Here is a 19,170-nt window from a genome sequence, read left to right on the forward strand (position 1 = left end):
AGAGACATAGATCATGAACTAGTGGTAGTGGTGATAACTAGATCCAGAGGAAGCGACACTAGATCATCATGCGGTGTCGGTAACGACGATGACTAGATCTTGATGCAGTGATGCAAAGCAAGAACTGGTGCTCCAGTGAAGACGACACTTTTTTATTGTAAGGCCAGCTAGGGTTCCCAAAAGTTTACACCATAAGTAGTTAAGTTTCCGGTGAGATCCGAAACTCCAAAGATGATAAGAGCGACATAAAGAAGGAGAAACTCACAAGGTCGAAGGGAGAAGGCATATCTGATGGAAGATTTCGTGGCAGAGATGTAGAAGCCATCGAAGGAGGAAGAAGAACTGGAGAAGGAAATGAGCTCTAGTTTGGTGGTTGGTTGGGTATTAGCAGCAATGGAGGGAGTAGGCGTCTTCGGTGGCTATCTACAGGATATGAATTTTTTTAAGAGGAGAAAGAGGAGAAGAAATTTGATAAGGGAAAATTCCGGACAAGAAATGCAACTCCAAAGATTATTAGAGAAGGTTACTGGAAGTGGAGGTCAGCGACAAAATATTATGGCCACCAGCTCAGAGTTAGTGAGAGTTTAACCTTTGGTATCTAATACCGTGTTAATATTATAACTTATCTTTCAATCTTTCAAATAGTAATTACAATGAAATATATAAAAGCAATACATAAATAAAAAAAGATATTAAACCTCAACCCAAACTTTACACAGTAACATATACGGTATACCACATCAACAAACAATATGGGAAACATATTTTTTTGTTTCTATTTGTTACTAGTTTATAACCCGTTAGAATCATAATTACAAAATTAATTAAATTTTTGTAGTAAAAACTCAAAACTATTAATCAATTATTTTAAATAAATTATTAATTAAGGTATATTTTTTATTTATATATAAGATTATAATCGTTGATTTAAACTAATACGTGTGATTATATCATTTTCTAATCTGTATTAATTTTATTTTATTTTTTATTCTAATGTTATTAATTTAATGTAATTAGAATGAAAAATTTAAATTTTAAAATTTCAAATGAAAAATTAATAATTTAACAAATAATATGACATTAATTATGATTTTTAATAAAATAACAGATGAGAAAAGAAAAATAAAAGTATTCTTTAATTTTTTTTATCCTCTTCAATGAACAATATGGAAAACATATCTTTTTTTTTTTTCCTTTGTTACTGTAGGTTACGATGATTAGATTAATCAAAACTATTATTTAGTGGACCCAAATAGATCTTCATGAGCAAATGATCAAATCGCTATAATATCTCATCGACTTGAACAAAGGCAACTAAAATTGCAAATCGATAATGCAAGGGCAAAATAGTAATTCACCAAAGGCAATAGTCTACTTAAACCCCTAGTTTGAAGTATGAACCAAAAATCATTAGAGAATATGGAACTCCAACTGTCCACCATCTTTTTCCTCTTCCTCTCAACAACAGTTTTACTTGCTGCAACCACCACCGGCCAACAAACATCCGACGATATTGACACCGAGTTCATCCGTCAAAGCTGCGAGTCAACTCGGTACCCTGACACCTGCTTCACCTCTCTCTCCAACTACTCCAGCGCCGTTCAACATGACTCCGGCCGCCTCGCTAGGGTCGCTATTCATGTCGCTCTCTCCAACGCCACCCACATGGCCAACTACGTCTCCAACATATCCCGCGACGCAGCAGAACAAAACAACAACACCACCAGGGAATTCGCTGCAATCAGCGACTGTTCATCGCTGTTTGAAGACGCTGTAGACGAAATCAAGAAGTCGCGAACGGAAATGAAGCGTCTGGGTTTGACCGGAGAATCGGTGAAGTTCCAGCTCAGCAACGTGCAGACATGGATGAGCGCCGCCTTGACCAACGAAGACACATGTACCGACGGGTTTCAGAAGGTGGACGACGGCAACATGAAGGCGGACGTTTGTGATCGTGTGGCGGCGGTTAAGAAGGTGACGAGTAACGCTTTGGCGTTGGTTAACAGTTATGCCGATAAGATATCGGCGTAGTGTTGACGAGCGGTTGTTAAAAGTGTTATAGGACTTGTGTGTGTAATTGAGTGAAACATTTTTTTTTTTTTTTAAATTCTCCATTAACAATTTGATTTGGTGAGAAATTGATTGATAATACTTGAAAAAAATATATATTTACGTCGTTTGCTATATATGGTATGCATATTTATTTAATTTTATATCAAGTATGGTGAATTAAGGAAGAGTACTTTATATAATAATAAGTTTATAAGGTATTTATTTATTTTTTATTCGCCATTAAATATTTGATTTGGTGATAAACTGATTGATATTAAACAAATAATATGTTTACATCGATTGTAATGGTATTTATATTTATTTAATTTTATATAAGTTATGATGAAGTTAATAAAGAGTTATACTTCAATAAATTTATAGAAGACTAAATTTTATAAAAATTATTGTAGTTTATTTGTTTTCTGCTTAATCATCGATCGGATTATTTTATTTATTTATTTATTTATTTATTTATTTTTTTGAGATTATGCTTTTCTAAGCGCTGTGAATTTTTCAATAAAGAATTGCAGAAAAATGATTGGAAAAATATATTTTTACCTAAAATTTATTATTTTAAAAAATCATAAATCATACATATATTTATTCGAATGTAAATTAATCAAATCCCAAATTAGTGATTTTTAAAAATAATTCAAATTTTTATCTTCTTAGTGTTATTGTTTTATTATAGTTTTACATTGATAACAAAATATTCAAATGTTTCTGATAAGAAGAATATTAAGAAAATATAATGAATTATATAATTAAGAAAATATAATGAATTATATAATGAGTTTATGATAAGGTAGAGTTGTTTGATAGTTTTTATTGAGTCAAATCTGAGTGAGTTAGGGCGTGACTGAGTGAGACGTTTTGGCTGAACCGAACTCTGTTGTTTTATTATGTACTAGTTATGAGATCCATGTACTACATAAGTTAATTTAAAAAAATAGTTAAATATAAATGTCAAAATATTTAAAAAATTTTAATTTATAAGAAAATAAGAAAAACAATGATTTATTATAATGGATATGTTTTTTATTTTTAAAATTTACACAAATAATTTAAATAAAGAAAACAAACTAATGAACTTTAATTTTAGAAATTTTAAAATTAAAAGATAAGTTTGTCCTTATGGTTTGCAAAAAATTGGGATTTTTGTCCAAAACTTTTTTAGAGTTGCACTAGTGGTCTTAAATAAGAATTTATTACCGATTTGGTCCAAAACTATTTAAAAATATTTCAAACGATGGATTTGCCCTTTTAATTTTGTTATTTTTTCATTTTAATTTATTTATAAAAAAACTAAATAAAATACCACCTAACCCCACAATATATATATATATATATATATATATATATATATATATATATATATATATATATATATATATATATATATCTTTTTTTTCTCTCTCTCTCTCTCTCTCTCCATCGTATAGGAGAGTGGATGAGAGGTGAATTTTGGCTATCTCTGGATCAGAAGGAGTGGTCGAAATTTTTAATCCTAAGGTCCCTTTATAGTTGCATTAGGAATCCCTCATAAACATTACTTGATTAAAATAACAATATCTTAAATCAGGTAATTATCTGGTTTATTAATTATCTCCAAAGCATATTCTAGAACCCTATTAGATTCCTTAAAATCGTCCATCACTAGGAAGGTTCTGTAATGCCTTTTGCTCAACTATTGAACAATTACAACTTATGTCCTTGAACTATTAATTAATCCAATATGTGTAAGAAATATACTACATATTTTATTAATTAAAAATCACAGGTGCTATTTAAATATACAATCGTACAATAAAAATGTACATGTGTTAGTTTTACAAGATGACTAAGATAATTATAATCGTACATATGTGTCCAAATATATGCTATGTGTTGATTTTAAGGTCATCAAGGAATGACTATGGTTTTTTTTTTATCCTTATCATGATTCATAAAGTTAAATATAAATATCAACATTTGCATGAATTTTTACTCGCTTATTTCCTCTGTAATCAATAAGTAAAGTTTAGAAAGAATATAAAATATCTTTAGAAAATACAAGGGGAAATTTTAGATCAAAGAGTTATTATCAGAACTATTACGATCTGAGGCTTACACTCGTCATATCAAGTGAGTATATAGCTACTTTCAATTTACACATAGATATTAAATATTTTAATTGCTTCGATTCTATATGTGCTATTATCTATGTTTAAAATATTTGTGCTCAATATGACTTTACTTTGTTAAATTATATTTTAATAAAGTACTAATCTATTTATTTTATCGTACTTAAATCATATTGGGTAGTGAAGGGTCGTGAAATATGAAATAATAAAGGTGAGGTGTTGACTACTAAGGTACTGACACGTCATTGGTGAATTGTCATCTAGTAGAGTATAGATGACAACCATAGACTATTCTAGACAGTCCAGTTGAAACACTAGTAGGCTCGCAACCTGTAGGTATTAATGAACGTTGTGTTCATTTGGTGTACTCTATCCCCCCATGGTTGCCTTAATGACATATATCACTCAGGTATCCTCGGAGTGATATTGTCTACCCGTTGCTATAAAGATCCTTTAGGATAGGTCCCTTGAGATCATCATTTTAAGGTCAACGAGTGAAAATAACGGGAACGAGTAATCAGGTTATTTATTTGGTGTGGTTTGTTTATATTTAAAAAGATTTTCAATATTATTATTTTGCATTGAAAACCCTATGTGCTCACCAGGCTCCCAACCTTGACTCACTCAATTTCTTTGTATCACAGGTAGCGACGTAAGAGCACAAGTGTGATGAGTTTAAATCTGATGAGAGATTTAAAGGAGAATAGGCCATCAGAATAACAAATTGTTGTAAGGCCTGTAATATTATGTTTCTGCTTATGTTTTTATATCGACCATTACATCCCAAGGTTTTTTTAAATACAAAGAAAAATACATTTCCTCGGAAATGCTTTGATAATGATATTGTCATGTTTTTGGGAACAAATTCCGCACTATTATTCTTTTGAAAATAAATAATATGATTTAAATAAACATGAACAAATCGGTCTTTTCTGGCCGTTTAATTGGGGATATCACAGGTTTATCGAGAATTTCTCTAAGATCACAGTTCCGTTGACTAGGTTGACGAAGAAGTTTGCTACTTTCCATTGGGGGCATGAGCAGCAGGAGCCATTTAAGATCTTGAGGTAGAAGTTATGTGAGGCACTGATCTTGAGCATTCTAGAGGATGTGCATGATTTTGTGGTGTACTACGACGCATCGGTATCGGGATTGGGTGCAAATTTGATGCACACGGTTCGGGCGATACAATATTCCTTAAGGCAGTTGAATCCTTAAGAGGCGAATTATCCCACTCATGATCTGGAGTTGGGGGCTGTGGTATTCGCCCTCAATATTTGGCGTCATTACTCGTATGGGGTTCCTTGTGAAATTTATAGTGAACATAAGAGTTTAAGGTACCTGATGGATCAAACAAAACTGAACATGAGGCATCGTGGATGGCTAGTTGTGGTGAAGGATTATGATTGTGAGATACTTTATCACACGAGGAAGGCCAACGTAGTGGCTGATGCTCTTAGCCGCAAGGTGGCTGATTCTCCGATCAAAGATGTATGTTTGAAGATGATGGTGATTACCCCACTCTTGGAGCAGATTCAAGAGGCTTAAGTTGAGGCTATGAAATAGGAGCACCGGAAGAGTGAGCGAATAGTGGGTCTGGAGTCCTCTTTTGATTATGATAGTAGAGGATTGTTGACCTTTCATCGGAGAGTTTGGGTTCCATACTTCAGAGTTGCGCGCCATATTTTGATGGAGGAGGCGCATATGTCAAGGTTTTTTATTCACCCGACGGCAACAAAGATGTATAGAGACCCTCAGCTTGATTATTAGTGGCCCTGCATGAAGCGGGAAGTGGCATGGTATGTAGAGAGGTGCTTGAATTTCAAGAAAGTCGAGGCCAAACATCACCGACCTTTTGGAAATGGAAAGAGATTAAGATAGATTTTAACTCGAAACTACCGCTAACTGCACGTGGGTGGATTTGATTTGGGTAATCGTGGACTGATTGACTAAGAGTGCATATTTCGTTCTGGTCTAGGATAATATCTCAGTAGAGAAGTAGGTAGATGTATATATCCAGGAGGTTGTACCATAACATGGGGATCTAGTCTCTATGGTTTTGGATCGGGATGTTCTATTCACTTCCAGGTTTTGGAAAAGGTTCCACGAGGAGTTAGGTAATTGGTTGCACTTCAACACAACTTTTCATCCGTAGACTGATGATCTAAGTGAGCAGATTATCCAGCCCTTGGAGGATATGCTAAGGGAATATGTGCTAGATTTTGGAGGTAGTTGGGATACGTATCTCCCATTGGTTGAATTTTCTTTCAATGACAACTACCACGCCTGTATTGATCGACCTCCTTTTGATATGCTCTATCAGAGAAAGTTCTAGACCCTGATTTGTTGGGGTGAGGTCGGTCAGCGAGTTATGGGTAGCATGGAAGTGGTGCTTCGGACTATCGAGTTGATCTAGCAGGTGTGTGGGATGTTGCAAACCGAACAGAGCCGATAGAAGAGTTACGCTAAGAGGCGTTAGTTAGACTTGGAATTTTAGGTTACGAGTATGGTACTCTTGAAGGTGTCGGCTTGTAAAGGTGTCATCTAGTTTAGGAAGCAGGGAAAGCTGGACCCTAGATATATCGGTCCTTTTAGAGTTATTGCCTGGGTGGGCAGGGTTGCTTATCGTTTGGAGCTACTCGAGGAGCTCAATTAGATTCACAACACGTTTAAGGTTTCTCGGCTGCGTAAGTGCTTGGTTGTTGATTCTGTAGTGATTTATTTGGCGGACATTCAGGTGGATGAGCGCCTTAAGTACATAGAGAGACCAATCGCGATTCTAGACAAAAAGACGAGGACCTTGCGGAACAAGGTTGTAAGTCTAGTGAAGGTGTAATGGTAGCACAAAAAGGCTCAGAGTGGACATGGGAACCCGATGAGGAGATGAGAGAGCATTATCCATAGTTGTTTGCAGCAATGGACTTAGAGGATGAAGTCTGATTCAAGTGGGGGAGAATTGTAACATCCTGTCCTTGGAGGTATATTTTGTTTTAATTTAAAATTTTGACTTTTCGGAGTCACCACGGCGTGTGTGAGATCGCCATGGCGTGGCGAGGTACTTTTGGTTTCGGGTCACTTTTGACTCGCCACGACATCGCAAGGAAGACCATGGTGTAGCTGCCGCTGACATCTTAAAACCTAAATTCTCGAGTTTGCAACCTATTTAAAGGAATGAGGAGGCTATGGTTTGCTCACCTTCAGCCTCCACCACCCTCTTTTATCCATAATAAAACCTTAATTCCTTTCCTCCATTGTTGAAGCTTTCTTGAGTGCTTTTAAGAGACTTTGAAGGAAGAAACAAGTAAAAGCAAGCTAAGGATCAACAAGAAATCCCATCTAGCTTTCTAGCATGATTTTGGATCCTTGTAAGTGTTCAATGCTCCACCTTTTTTTATGATAGGATTTTAGATCTTGAAATATGTCCCATTTTCTTCTTAATATTGTTAGTTCGGGTTTAGGAGTTAACAAACGTTGCAACTTTATGAATCATTGGATCATGAGGAGTAGTTCATGGCTTAGAATCTTTGAGCCATGCATAATATTTTGGTCATAAACCCCCCATTTTGACCTAAGTTGAGTTCATGACATGCATGTCTAAAAAGCACCAATCTTTAAGTTGCTTTTAGTGTTATAAGCCCTTCTAGAGCATTTAAATCTGAGACTTGAGGAATTAAGTGTTTCTAGATTAAGCTCATGCCTTGGTTGTGCCTTTTTGACCTAAGACTTGAGATCTAGACCTCTTGGTGGGTCTCAAGGGATAAAGGTGGAAACTTTATCAATTTGGACAATATAAATGATAAGATCTTGTCTTTGGAACCTTTGGAATTAGAGGATTCGGCTAAACCCATTAAGACACTTTGAACCTAGTGCCTACAGCATGGCCTAGGTTGCCAGAACATGGCTGTTGGGGAAAACATGTTTGTCTTCACGTGTGAGCGCCATGACATGGGCAAGGGTGGCCACAACATGGAGAGTCAACCTTGACCATTGAATTTAACTTTTGACTTGTGTTGACTTTTTGTCAAACCTTCTATTTTTGGATGGAAATCTAAGGGTGTACTTTGTATGGTTGTATTGGTGGTTTATAGAACCTATATTTGTGGCAGTAGGAGCAGTAGTAGTTGATCATTGTTTGTTAGGTGAGTCTTCTCGTAATGCGGCAATATGAAAAGTATCAGAGTACTACCTATTAGTTTATGTTATAGGATGCTAGCTGTCTGTGTGACTCTTGAATGTTCTGTATGTGTTTGTAACTATACCGGGGTGGGGCCTAATGCCAGGCGGGGCCTGATGAATGTGTTGGGCGGGGCCCCTCGCAAGTTATTGGCAGTTCTGTACTGAGCGGGGCCCGATGGATGTAGGGCGGGGCCCATTGTATGCTTGGTATGTGGTATTTGGGAAACTCACTGATCTTTATGCTTATGGTTTAAGTTTGTGTTTCAGGACTTCCGGTTCGAAATGGAAGGGCCCGACCTGATCACAACGCATCCTCCTGTGTCCAACATTGTATGATTTTAGGATTGTACTCTAATAACTATTTTCACATTGACATAATTATTATGGTTTGACATGTATATTAGATGGTTTTGGTTTAATTAAAAAAGAAATTTTTACTTATAATTTTTGGGTTGTTACATCGTTTGGTGGTTGCCGACGAATGACGCGGTGGCCAGCAAGGCCCAAAACCATAGGTCCAGGGCCTTAAGACCTATTTGAGGAATGTGGTGATTAGGGTTTTCCCTATTCTTAGCCTCCATCTCATCAAAATGTCAAAACAAACCCTAGCCCCTCTTTTTTGTTGATTTTATGTCATGTACCTTTGCTTTTGTAAGACAAAATTGCAAACATTTCCCCTGTGGTTGGCAAATTTTTGCAGTTTTGGTCCAAAATGATACCTTGGTGCACCACTGGTCCAATTTTGGATCTTTTTATTGTTTTTGGTCCCTACACACTTAAAAAGACAATTATTCCTTACAATTTATATTTTTCATTTTATTTAATTCCAAAAATACATAAATTAATTTAATTTATATTTTATTTGTCATTTCTCTCTTAACAAAAAAAACACACACACACAATAAAAAGATTGAGTTCTTAAATGTGGTTGAGATGACTGTGTTTGACTGGGATTCGACCAGAAAACCCATTTTCGCTCAAGCTTAAACTTGTTAAAGTTGATAATAAGTTAATCCCTTTAGGAAAACTACCATTCAAGAAATTCCCATCAAGATTCACACTTTGAAGACTCACCATTCTTGAAAAAGTTGGAGGAATTGAGCCATACAAGAAATTATAACTCAAATCAATGTATTCGAGTGTGTTTAATCGTTGAATTGTGTTAGGAAGCGGGCCCCAGATTCCTAAGGAAACCAAACTAAGAACTTTCCACCACCAATAGCTACTACCGTCCGCAACCATCACCACTGGTTGGCACCACCATCCTATACAAACAACTAATCCCAACCTCACCCATCTTCCTTTCCTCATATTTCGATGAAATTTCCCCACCCAGCACCACCCTTCTGATTAGTGTTATCCCTACCCAAATACCACCACCTCCATCTTTCAATGATTAGGGTTTCAGCCGCCACCACCACCGCCATATAAGATGACATCATCGTTATTCACCACCATCGTCGTTCTCAAACCATCTTTCATCCTTAACTAGATGACCCTTCACCGCTGACCACCAAATCACCGTTCATCAATTTTTTCCCAAATGCCTCTCCATCCTAGAAAAACTGAAACATAATTAAATAGATGGTTTAAAAAAGACAACATCGATTTGAAGGGTTTTATCACCTCTATCTTCTTCCTCGGGGTTGAATCTACAGATGAATAAGTTTAAAGAAAAGATCATGTATTTCGGTCTCGTTTGTAGATCTGGAAATGAACATATGGAGCTACTGAAGTAGACAAAAGGTCCGTTGTAGAAGGGTTACGTCATTGGAATTCACATCTGGGTCGCAAGCCACCGTCACCGGAGTTTGCTAGGGTGGGCGGTGTAGCACAAGTAAGGTGCAAAAATGGTGGTGGTTTTTGAGTATCGGTAGATAGAGGGAAAGGGTAGACCAATTATAGATTTTGGTGTTGCTGAGAGAGAGGGAGAGAGTGTAACATCCCAAAATTCAAGACTAAAAATTTCTTTTAATAAAACATCACTTTAAGCAAATTCATCTTTTCAAAACATAAACAGAGTAATAGTTTCCAAAATACATAATCATTATCAGAGTAAACATTCCCAGGCTGACTAATTTATGGTGTGTGCCATGCGATCACCCCGAGCTCCATCATCCGCTACCGGAAGTACCTGAAACCAAAACTGAAAACCATAAGCACAAAGCTTATTGAGTTCCCCACCCTACCACATACCATGCATAACCACATACTGCACATACTGGGGCCACGCCCGCTATACTGGGCCTCGCCCACCCTACCTCGGGCCTCGCCCGCTACAACGACCCCACTGCTCCAGGCCCCGCCTGGCTTCAAGCGCCGCTCGGATACAGATCTGTTTCATTTAGGCCTCGCCTATCATAGGGCCTCGCCCACTAACATATAATAGCACATAAACATATCACATCACATCACATATGCTTAACACATTCTAACGGATCTTGTCCTAAGGCCTCGCCTATCTTTGGGCCCCGCCCTTGTCCCGCTATTGATGAGTCATGGAACCCCGTCCATACTCCTGCTGATAGTGAGGTACGGGCCCAGCCCACCCTCAATCCTTCCCTAACTTGGGCCTCGCCCCTGATCTGCTGCTACTGAGATGTGGAACACCATCCACACTCTGCTATTAGTGAGATACGAGACCTCACCCATACTCACCTCCCTACCAGGCACATACAAGTATCACACAGACAATAAGTATAAACTACCACATAAACCATTCCTTGGGCACCCGCCCTCTATCATTGGACCTCGTCCCGAATATCATACTAGCATACTGTGCCTAGGGTAAACCCCTGAGTCTTCTACTCATAACTACATGGGCCAGCATTGTGGCCGTAGACCCATTCCTACAAAGGGAAACTCACCTGCACTGGCTGAACTCGCTGATGATCCCACTAGCTGCTGACCGGCAACTCTCTGAACTCCTGATCCACTAGCTTCCCGAGCTACCAAAATCAATGCAACACTTAGTCTAGCTGACCCCCGACAGTCAACCAAGTTAACTCCGGTCAAAGTCAAAGTCCTAGTCAAAGTCAACCTTCCAGGTCAACCCTACTCGCTGAGTCACCCTATTGACTCGCCGAGTTCATATGTTCAGAGTTCTTCCATTTGCGTCTCGACTCGCCGAGTCAGTCCATGACTCGCCGAGTCTACCGATTTCCGAGTCCTGACCTGTCTAACTCACCGAGTCTCCACTCGACTCACTGAATCGAGTCTCAACTCGAAGGGTTTGGGGTTTCGCGACCTGACTCACCGAGTCCAAGACAACCTTCAACAGACTCGCCGAGTTGTTCATCCAACTCGCCGAGTTCCTACCCAACTTCATCTGACTCGACGAGCTGTTCATCCCACTCGTCGAGTTCCTCCTCATCTTCATGATACTCGCCGAGTCCACTCAAAGGACTCGCCGAGTCCATTCAGATCTCTATACATGCAGAGGACCTTTGAGTCATGCATGGACTCCAAACCGTAGATCTACCCTTCCCAAGCCTATTCCTCACGTAAAGTTGCAAACTTTACGTGTAGAGAAGGAGATCTAGGCAAAATACACCATAAACTAGGGTTTAAGGCAAGAAGGGTCCATAATCAACTCAAGGGCTGAAACTTTATGCTTCTCAAGACCATAATATGCTTGGATCTGAAGTAGCAACTCCAGATCCGGCTTCTAACTCAAATGGATTACTATCCATGGCTTAAAAAGCCCCAAATCTCACAACCAAAGAAGATCTAAAGGAAAGAAACGACTTATTACCTTCAATAACTCAGAAAGTTTCCACAACTCCAGATCTAAGGCCAATCCTTGAGACTTCAATGATTTCCCTCTTTCTTCTTCCTTCAATTCACCCAAAAATGACTTGGAAGCTTGAATGCACAACAATGGGGGCTTAGGGTTCGTTTTCTGTATGAGGGAGGCTCTAAGGAACCCTAATGGAGAGAATAAGGAGTTTAAATAGCGCTCAAAGTCCCGGATTTAGGGTTTTCCTCGAACAGACCTTACTCGCCGAGTATCCTTGGCCGACTCGCCGAGTCGGTCACTTACTCCTCGACCCGGATCCCGCTTGGACTCGACGAGTTATTCCTTGGACTTGCCGAGTCCCCCTCCTTAAAGTTAGGGTTTTCTTTCCTTTCTTGGCCTTCAAAACTTTGGGTATTACAACTCTCCCCCACTTAAACTAAACTTCGTCCTCGAAGTTTGCCATGGTCCACCGCCTGCGATCTGCTTCCAAAACCGACTAATTATCCCAACACCAGCTGCCTACCTTCGCTGGTCTTCCACCTGGTCATTCTGACTAACATAAACCTCGCGAATAAAACCTCGGGTCAAACCTAACCCTGAACAACTTAGAAACACAACTTACTCAACCGACAATCCTTCTAGTATTCTCTGAGTATTGCACTTGAACTCATAGGGGTTGACCCCTTCTTTACTTACGCGATTCCCTTGCCTTCCTAAGGCGATGCTCCATATCCAACTATTTCCTCTGTCACTGTGAAGGTCCTATCCTTCACCAACTCCATCACCCCCAGTATTTCTAGTACAGGTCATCACCGTCAGTAACCACTGACACTCTTCTCTGTCAAAACTTGGTGCCGAGCACCCCTCGATTCAACTAATTGAATTCCACCATACACTGCTTACCCGCAGTACTACTGACTGAAAATTCTGCTATTCCTTGTCTGCTTTCCGTATGAACTGAGACCACCCTGGTCCCTACCAACCTATCAATCTCTGGATTACCGGCTCCTACCGGTAGCTAGTGCCAACACCACCACTAGTCGCTCCCAGCGACTTCCGAAGAAACTTCGACCACCTATAACTGCTCAATCTATTCTGCCATTCAGGAACTACAATCCTGGGATCCCCGATCCCCTAACTTGACACTAAGGTCCCTACCAGGTCCCACCTGTGTTGCTAAAACTCACGGGCCTCGCCCACGGGTCCCACCCGCCTCTATCCTTCTAGTCCCACTAGTCTAATCACTCTCGCTCAGGCCTCGCCCACGGGTCTCACCCAAGCATCTCCTGGAGCGGCCTCTCCCAAGGTCTCACCTCTCTAGGGCTATATAGGCAAACTCCCTATCATTCTCATCCACTACCCATTCCTGATCCCTGACCGATCACTAGGAGGTAAGGGCCTCGCCCCAACTCCGCTATCGAAGCTACTAAGGAATGCTATGGCTTACCCGTAGTCTTACATCACCATCCATTGCTGAATGCTAGTGAATGCTACGGCTGCCCCGTAGTCTTACATCACTTTCTACCACTGAATTCTACTATGAAAGCACCCATGTGCCATTAGCTCTCAAGATCCTTATTCCGACTCCCTCGAGTCCTACGGGCGATCCACAACCTGAATTCCCAACCATGTACTACCCATTACCATCACACGCACTAGCTGATGGGGAGTTTCTCAAACTCCCAACCCTGAAATCCTCAATCCATCAAACGCTGAACCGCTTCTTTTCCTTCTTGGAGGTCGCGCGCTCATTCTGGGTCTGCGTGCTCCTACCTTTGCACACTCGGAGGATTCTCCCCCACTTCGATCTTGCTTAACCCTTGTTGCTCAATACTCAAAAGAAATCCTTGCTACCATTCCATAATCGATCTGCTGAGGAACCCAAGCTTACCATAGCTAGGGATCTAACCAATCCATTTCTAACACTATACAACTCCGATCTAGCTGTTGGGTTATGGGCATTCTAACACTCCTAAGTGTACATGCAACCCTAAATACCTTGGATCTATGTTTTCTCTATTATACATGCAAATAAGAACTTCCAAGGTATTATCCTAATCTAGCATACAAAACAATAACTATAACAAGATAGAATACATACCTTTTTGGTGTAGAAAGTCTTCATGAAGCTTGAGTGCCAAGTGCCCCAAGTGTGACACCTCAAATGGAATCACAATCACCAAAACACTTGGAATGACTTGAGAGAATTCTACAACTCATGAAATCGGCTAGCCCTTTCTTTTCACACACTAGTGGCCGATTTTGGTCAAGAATAAGATGCTTATATAGTTAGGGTTACGCCATGTAAACCCTAATTGACATGGCCTTTCATTTCCATGATCCATGGGTACAAATACACCATGGAGCATCCATGGACCATCCTATGGGTTTTAGCCCAACTTGATTATCCATGGAGCATTAGCCCACTATACAAGTATGGATGATTTACACAATTAACCCATATATTTAATTAGTCTTCTTTTGATCACTTAATTAATCCTAGATTAATTCTTGATCAATACTAATTAAATAATCTTATTATTCTTATTATTAATATACTAGAACTTATAATATATTAATAACCATAAGTGTCTTATTTCTCTCATTATAGTCTATCCAAGTGCATGATGGTATGCAACCCAAATGGACCATGCCGGGTCGGGTCAAGTCTTACCAATTATAGTTATGGACTTAGACATTAATCCAACAGTCTCCCACTTTGATAAGTCTAAAGCTATTATTGCGTATGACTTCAAGAACCAACCGGCAATCGTAGCTCTCAAAAGCTTCTGTCGAACTCTGACCTTGTCGATGAACTCTGACCTTTGTCAATGACTTGTCCATTAGATAAGGGATCATATATTCCTCCATTCTAGATATCATATGGACTGAGACATGGATTATAATCATTCTCTCTATCCATTTGTTGTTTCCCGATTTCCGATTTATGATGACTAACTAATTGAACAAATCAAATCAGTCCTGGCCTGGTCGAGCACTTCCATTTGTCATCATCAAATCATCGAGGGGCCCACAGATATCGCTTTTATCCCAAAGGTAAAAGGAATGGATAAACTTCGACTCATATGGCTTGTTCTACTACTTGTTGAATCATACACAAAGGCACGTTTTATAGCATCGAGTTACCAAATGCATTTTCGTGCAATCAATGTACTATCAACTCATAGTAACAACTCATATCTCTAGGTTTGAAGAATATAAGATATTATCGTCTCATGATCACTCATGATAAAATCCATGAAGTAATTCCAATGAGCGCGGGTTGAATCCAATACTCAGAACTTATGAGCACTCATGATTGTTGTAGCCTTGTCCAACACCTTAGACCTCTACAACCCATCATGACAGTCTTAATTCATATCTACTTCCAACATATGACCAACTGTGGATGGTTTGAATAACTTAGTCATTCCAGAAGAATAACCCAGTTTATTCGGGAAGTCAAAACATGCAAAAATGAAACACAATAATAATTGAATCCAATATGGTATCAAACCCTATGAACATAAATAAAGCACCTTTTATTTATCACCACATGATTACACATTATTCATTGTATACTGTTCCAGCTATCAACTTTATTCTTGAATTTAAAACAATAGTTGTCCCATGCTCCAAACATGTACACTATGTTTTTTTTTTTTTTTTTTTTAAACACTAGTCATGCCATACACCAAGTATGCATACTATGTTTGTCTATGATCTTTACTTTGTGAACTAGATCCATTGAACATAACTTCAATGATTCTCTTTTCACACTCCCAAATCCTTACCGCAAATGCAAGAATTCCAAATTCATGCCATTTACTGAAATCTGTTAGATTCTAAACTTATATGCATTGATACTCTTGTAACGATTATGCACAAAGTCATAAAGACTTGACAACAAACATTACAGAGCATTCCAAAGGAGATCATCTCCTTGGAAACATCCTTCTTGCATTAAGTTTCCTAATCTTAAACAGATTGAAAAATTCAAACTTTGAAACATTTCCAGATTCCATTTTGACTATCACTTCTGAACAAGAGTTGCCTCCTTCCAGATTATGTCAATATGGTCCTTCCAGAATTATCACTATACTTCCAACTGTCCTCGAGCAACCAATCTTTGGTAAACCTTAGATTGTTCTCGACAATTGTTTTATCCTTTTAGTCATATCCAGTTCTAAACCTTTTCCCTTCTTAATGCCCCAGGCATTTGGAAAATTTTAGAAAGGATGAATATAGCACATGTAATCGATCCTATATCCGAAGCATATGGGACACGATTCATGATGTCTCACATAAAGACTAAACCAGTCTTTTGCTTTGAAACATTTCCATTTCTATTTGCCAAGTTCTCATAATTCAGATTATGAAAAGGGATGCCGTAATCATAATCGAATTTTTAGAACGCAAATAATGGACCCGTATACAGAATTTCCTTATGTTGAGCCATTCCAACATGAAATTCATATATATCCTTGACTAAATGATTAAAACCTCATGATCTAAGCTTATAGATTTGAGATGAAGTAAATAATTTCCTCTCCCTTAATTATAGCAAAACAACTTTTTCCCAATTGAAACTTTTGTTTTCTATAATTAACATTGCTAACTTGCAATACTTATCATAATTATCATGCTCCCACTAACATGATGATTATTAGAATAATACTTATGCTCCCACTAGCTCTGACATGTATTCAGAAATCAGCTGGACTTCTAGAAATCAATACTTCATTGACTCTCTTACCCAAGTTCAGATTTCTGGTACTAGATTGTTTTGATAAAACTTTATCAAAATCATACACCTTCCCTTAGATAGCACACTTGTGTGTCTAAACAATTATGAAGAGGTATGCCGTAATCATAATGGTTAGACCTTTTTGCCACTTCTCACAAGTCCAGGTTAGTGTGCCGGTAAACCACACACGCTCCACTAACGACTTTGAGAATGCAAATATCACAATTGCTATCTAGATAAAATCTACTTAGTGAAAGTGTTTCCTCACCATCATTTTCATGAATCGGAGAGAAACCTTATGACACTTAGATTTATATGGTGTATGAGTTCTTATCCATGTGAATTGTCAAAACCTTAGTTACAGGACAAGGGTAATGACAAATCCAAACTCATATGGACTGAACTCAATCTTAATTTCTTGCCACCTGGCAGCTCAAGGGCCTGCCATTGCTTCCAAGTTGTTGTGAAACAAATTGAGAACTCTAAGAACTCATATGCAAAGCCAACTTTACTGGAATGGGCACAGAATATGTCGACATGATAGGTTATAAACCTCAAGTCATGTGCTAGTAAAGAACTTCAGGTTTTATTCTTGATTAGTTCTTGAGACTTTCAAGACTTTTAAGACTCCCACTGTCCTCTTGACCTATAAGACTCTCTTGTCAAATATCCAAGAGATAGTGTGGATTCTAATCAAGACAAACACTTCACACAATTGGCCTAAGTTGGTCTTTGTTTTATCCAAAACATCACAACTTACCAATTTCAAATGTAAAAGAGTAGAAAACTTTTACTCTCACATTTGACAAGTGTTTTAAACCTTCTTTAAGACATGTCACTCAAGTTACAATCTTGGAGTATGACTCTAAGACTTGTATTGGAACGAAGTATGACTCATCTTCTTGATTTAACCATTTCAACAATTCAAGTTCCTCTTCTTAGTCATAAGAATGCACTAAGATTTCCTTAGAGAACTAATTGTGCTATGGTTTCTTAATCATTAAGATGATAACGAAAGCTGATACTAAAGTACTCTCCCATCTTTTCAGATTTGAGACACTTTTATCCTTCTGCCTAATTTGATTCTTCTTATTCGCTCTGCCATACATTGGAACCTTTTTCCAATGTCTCAGAATTACACTTAAGCTTGTAAGTATAATCATATTTACTGCACTTAAGTAAATCATGACGCATAGTCTTATCAAACTTTTGTGGTGGACTTAATCAGTGCACAAGAATGTGTACTCGATCCCTTAGTCCTTTACTTGACTCACACATCCATGTGAACAAGTAATTAGTCTTAATTTTCCAAAACTTGAAAGTTCTCATTCATCATGCTATACAACTTGCATGATTCCAAGTTTCGGTCCAATTGAAACTTGGGTGATGAGAATCTTTCCTTATTTGGTAAATCTAGACATTACCACAAATGAAAGAATCAATTTCATATTTCCACTCTTGCTCTTAATGGAATCATGTAAGCAACAATTTTTCCTCAAATGCCATTGTAAGGATATTTTAAAATAAATAAAATCAAAAATTTTCTTTTATTTTAAAACTTTGCGGAAAACTTATCCTTACAATCCATATGAAAACTTGTTGTTATCTATTCCTAAGCAATTTCTCATAACTCCTGAGAAGTAGCTCAAGAATCCGATCTTCAAACTATGCGATAGAAATCCATCTACGCGATCAGATTCAGCATATTCTTTCTTTAAGTTTCTCCACTTTTTCTTTGATTCTTAAAACATCACCATGTGACCTAGTCTCATCATGTATCAAGAATCTCAGAATAGAAACTTAACAGAGTTAGATAGTGGAATTTACCTGAAGTAGAGTCAAACTTATTGACTTTAACATCCTTAGGTAAATTTGGCAGCTTCGCAACCAATGCCCCTTCCTTTGGCAACATAAACATATGGACCCTTTGATAATGGTACACGGGACTATCACAGACTTAGCTTTTCTCTTTACCATATGGTCAACCGAGTTGACTATGGCCGATCCCTTTCCATTGGGAAGAGAATGCTTTCCGGGATTTCCTGTGTCACTATTGTCAATGTCCATCAAGTTTTAAGGATGTTGATCTTAACAAATAGATAAGATCATTAAGGGTCCTGTCATAGTCTGTTTCATAGGTGTCCCAAAGGAACTCACTATGTGACTTAGAAAGTGATTGAACCACCGACTTTCTCAAGACTTTGACACCCAACTCTCCCGGCTTGTCAATATGTGACTACATCTCCAAGACGTGACCACACCTAGACCTTGCCTTGCCAATAGGGCCTGAGTGACCTTAAACTTTTCAAGAACTTGCGGGTTGGGGAGAATAA

The 19,170-nt window shown here is 38.3% G+C and overlaps 1 protein-coding gene across 1 annotated transcript; it reads left to right on the forward strand.

Annotated features, from left to right (window-relative positions):
• The first annotated feature begins 1,396 nt into the window (after window positions 1-1,396).
• LOC111886708 (pectinesterase inhibitor 7) lies at window positions 1,397-2,186 on the forward strand. Its single transcript, XM_023882951.3, has one exon. It carries the CDS (start codon window positions 1,420-1,422, stop codon window positions 2,029-2,031), a length of 612 nt encoding a protein of 203 aa, XP_023738719.3. The 5' UTR covers window positions 1,397-1,419; the 3' UTR covers window positions 2,032-2,186.
• Window positions 2,187-19,170: the final 16,984 nt, after the last annotated feature.

The sequence above is a fragment of the Lactuca sativa genome, chromosome 8 (assembly GCF_002870075.4).
Source record: "Lactuca sativa cultivar Salinas chromosome 8, Lsat_Salinas_v11, whole genome shotgun sequence".
Taxonomy (NCBI): Eukaryota; Viridiplantae; Streptophyta; class Magnoliopsida; order Asterales; family Asteraceae; genus Lactuca; species Lactuca sativa.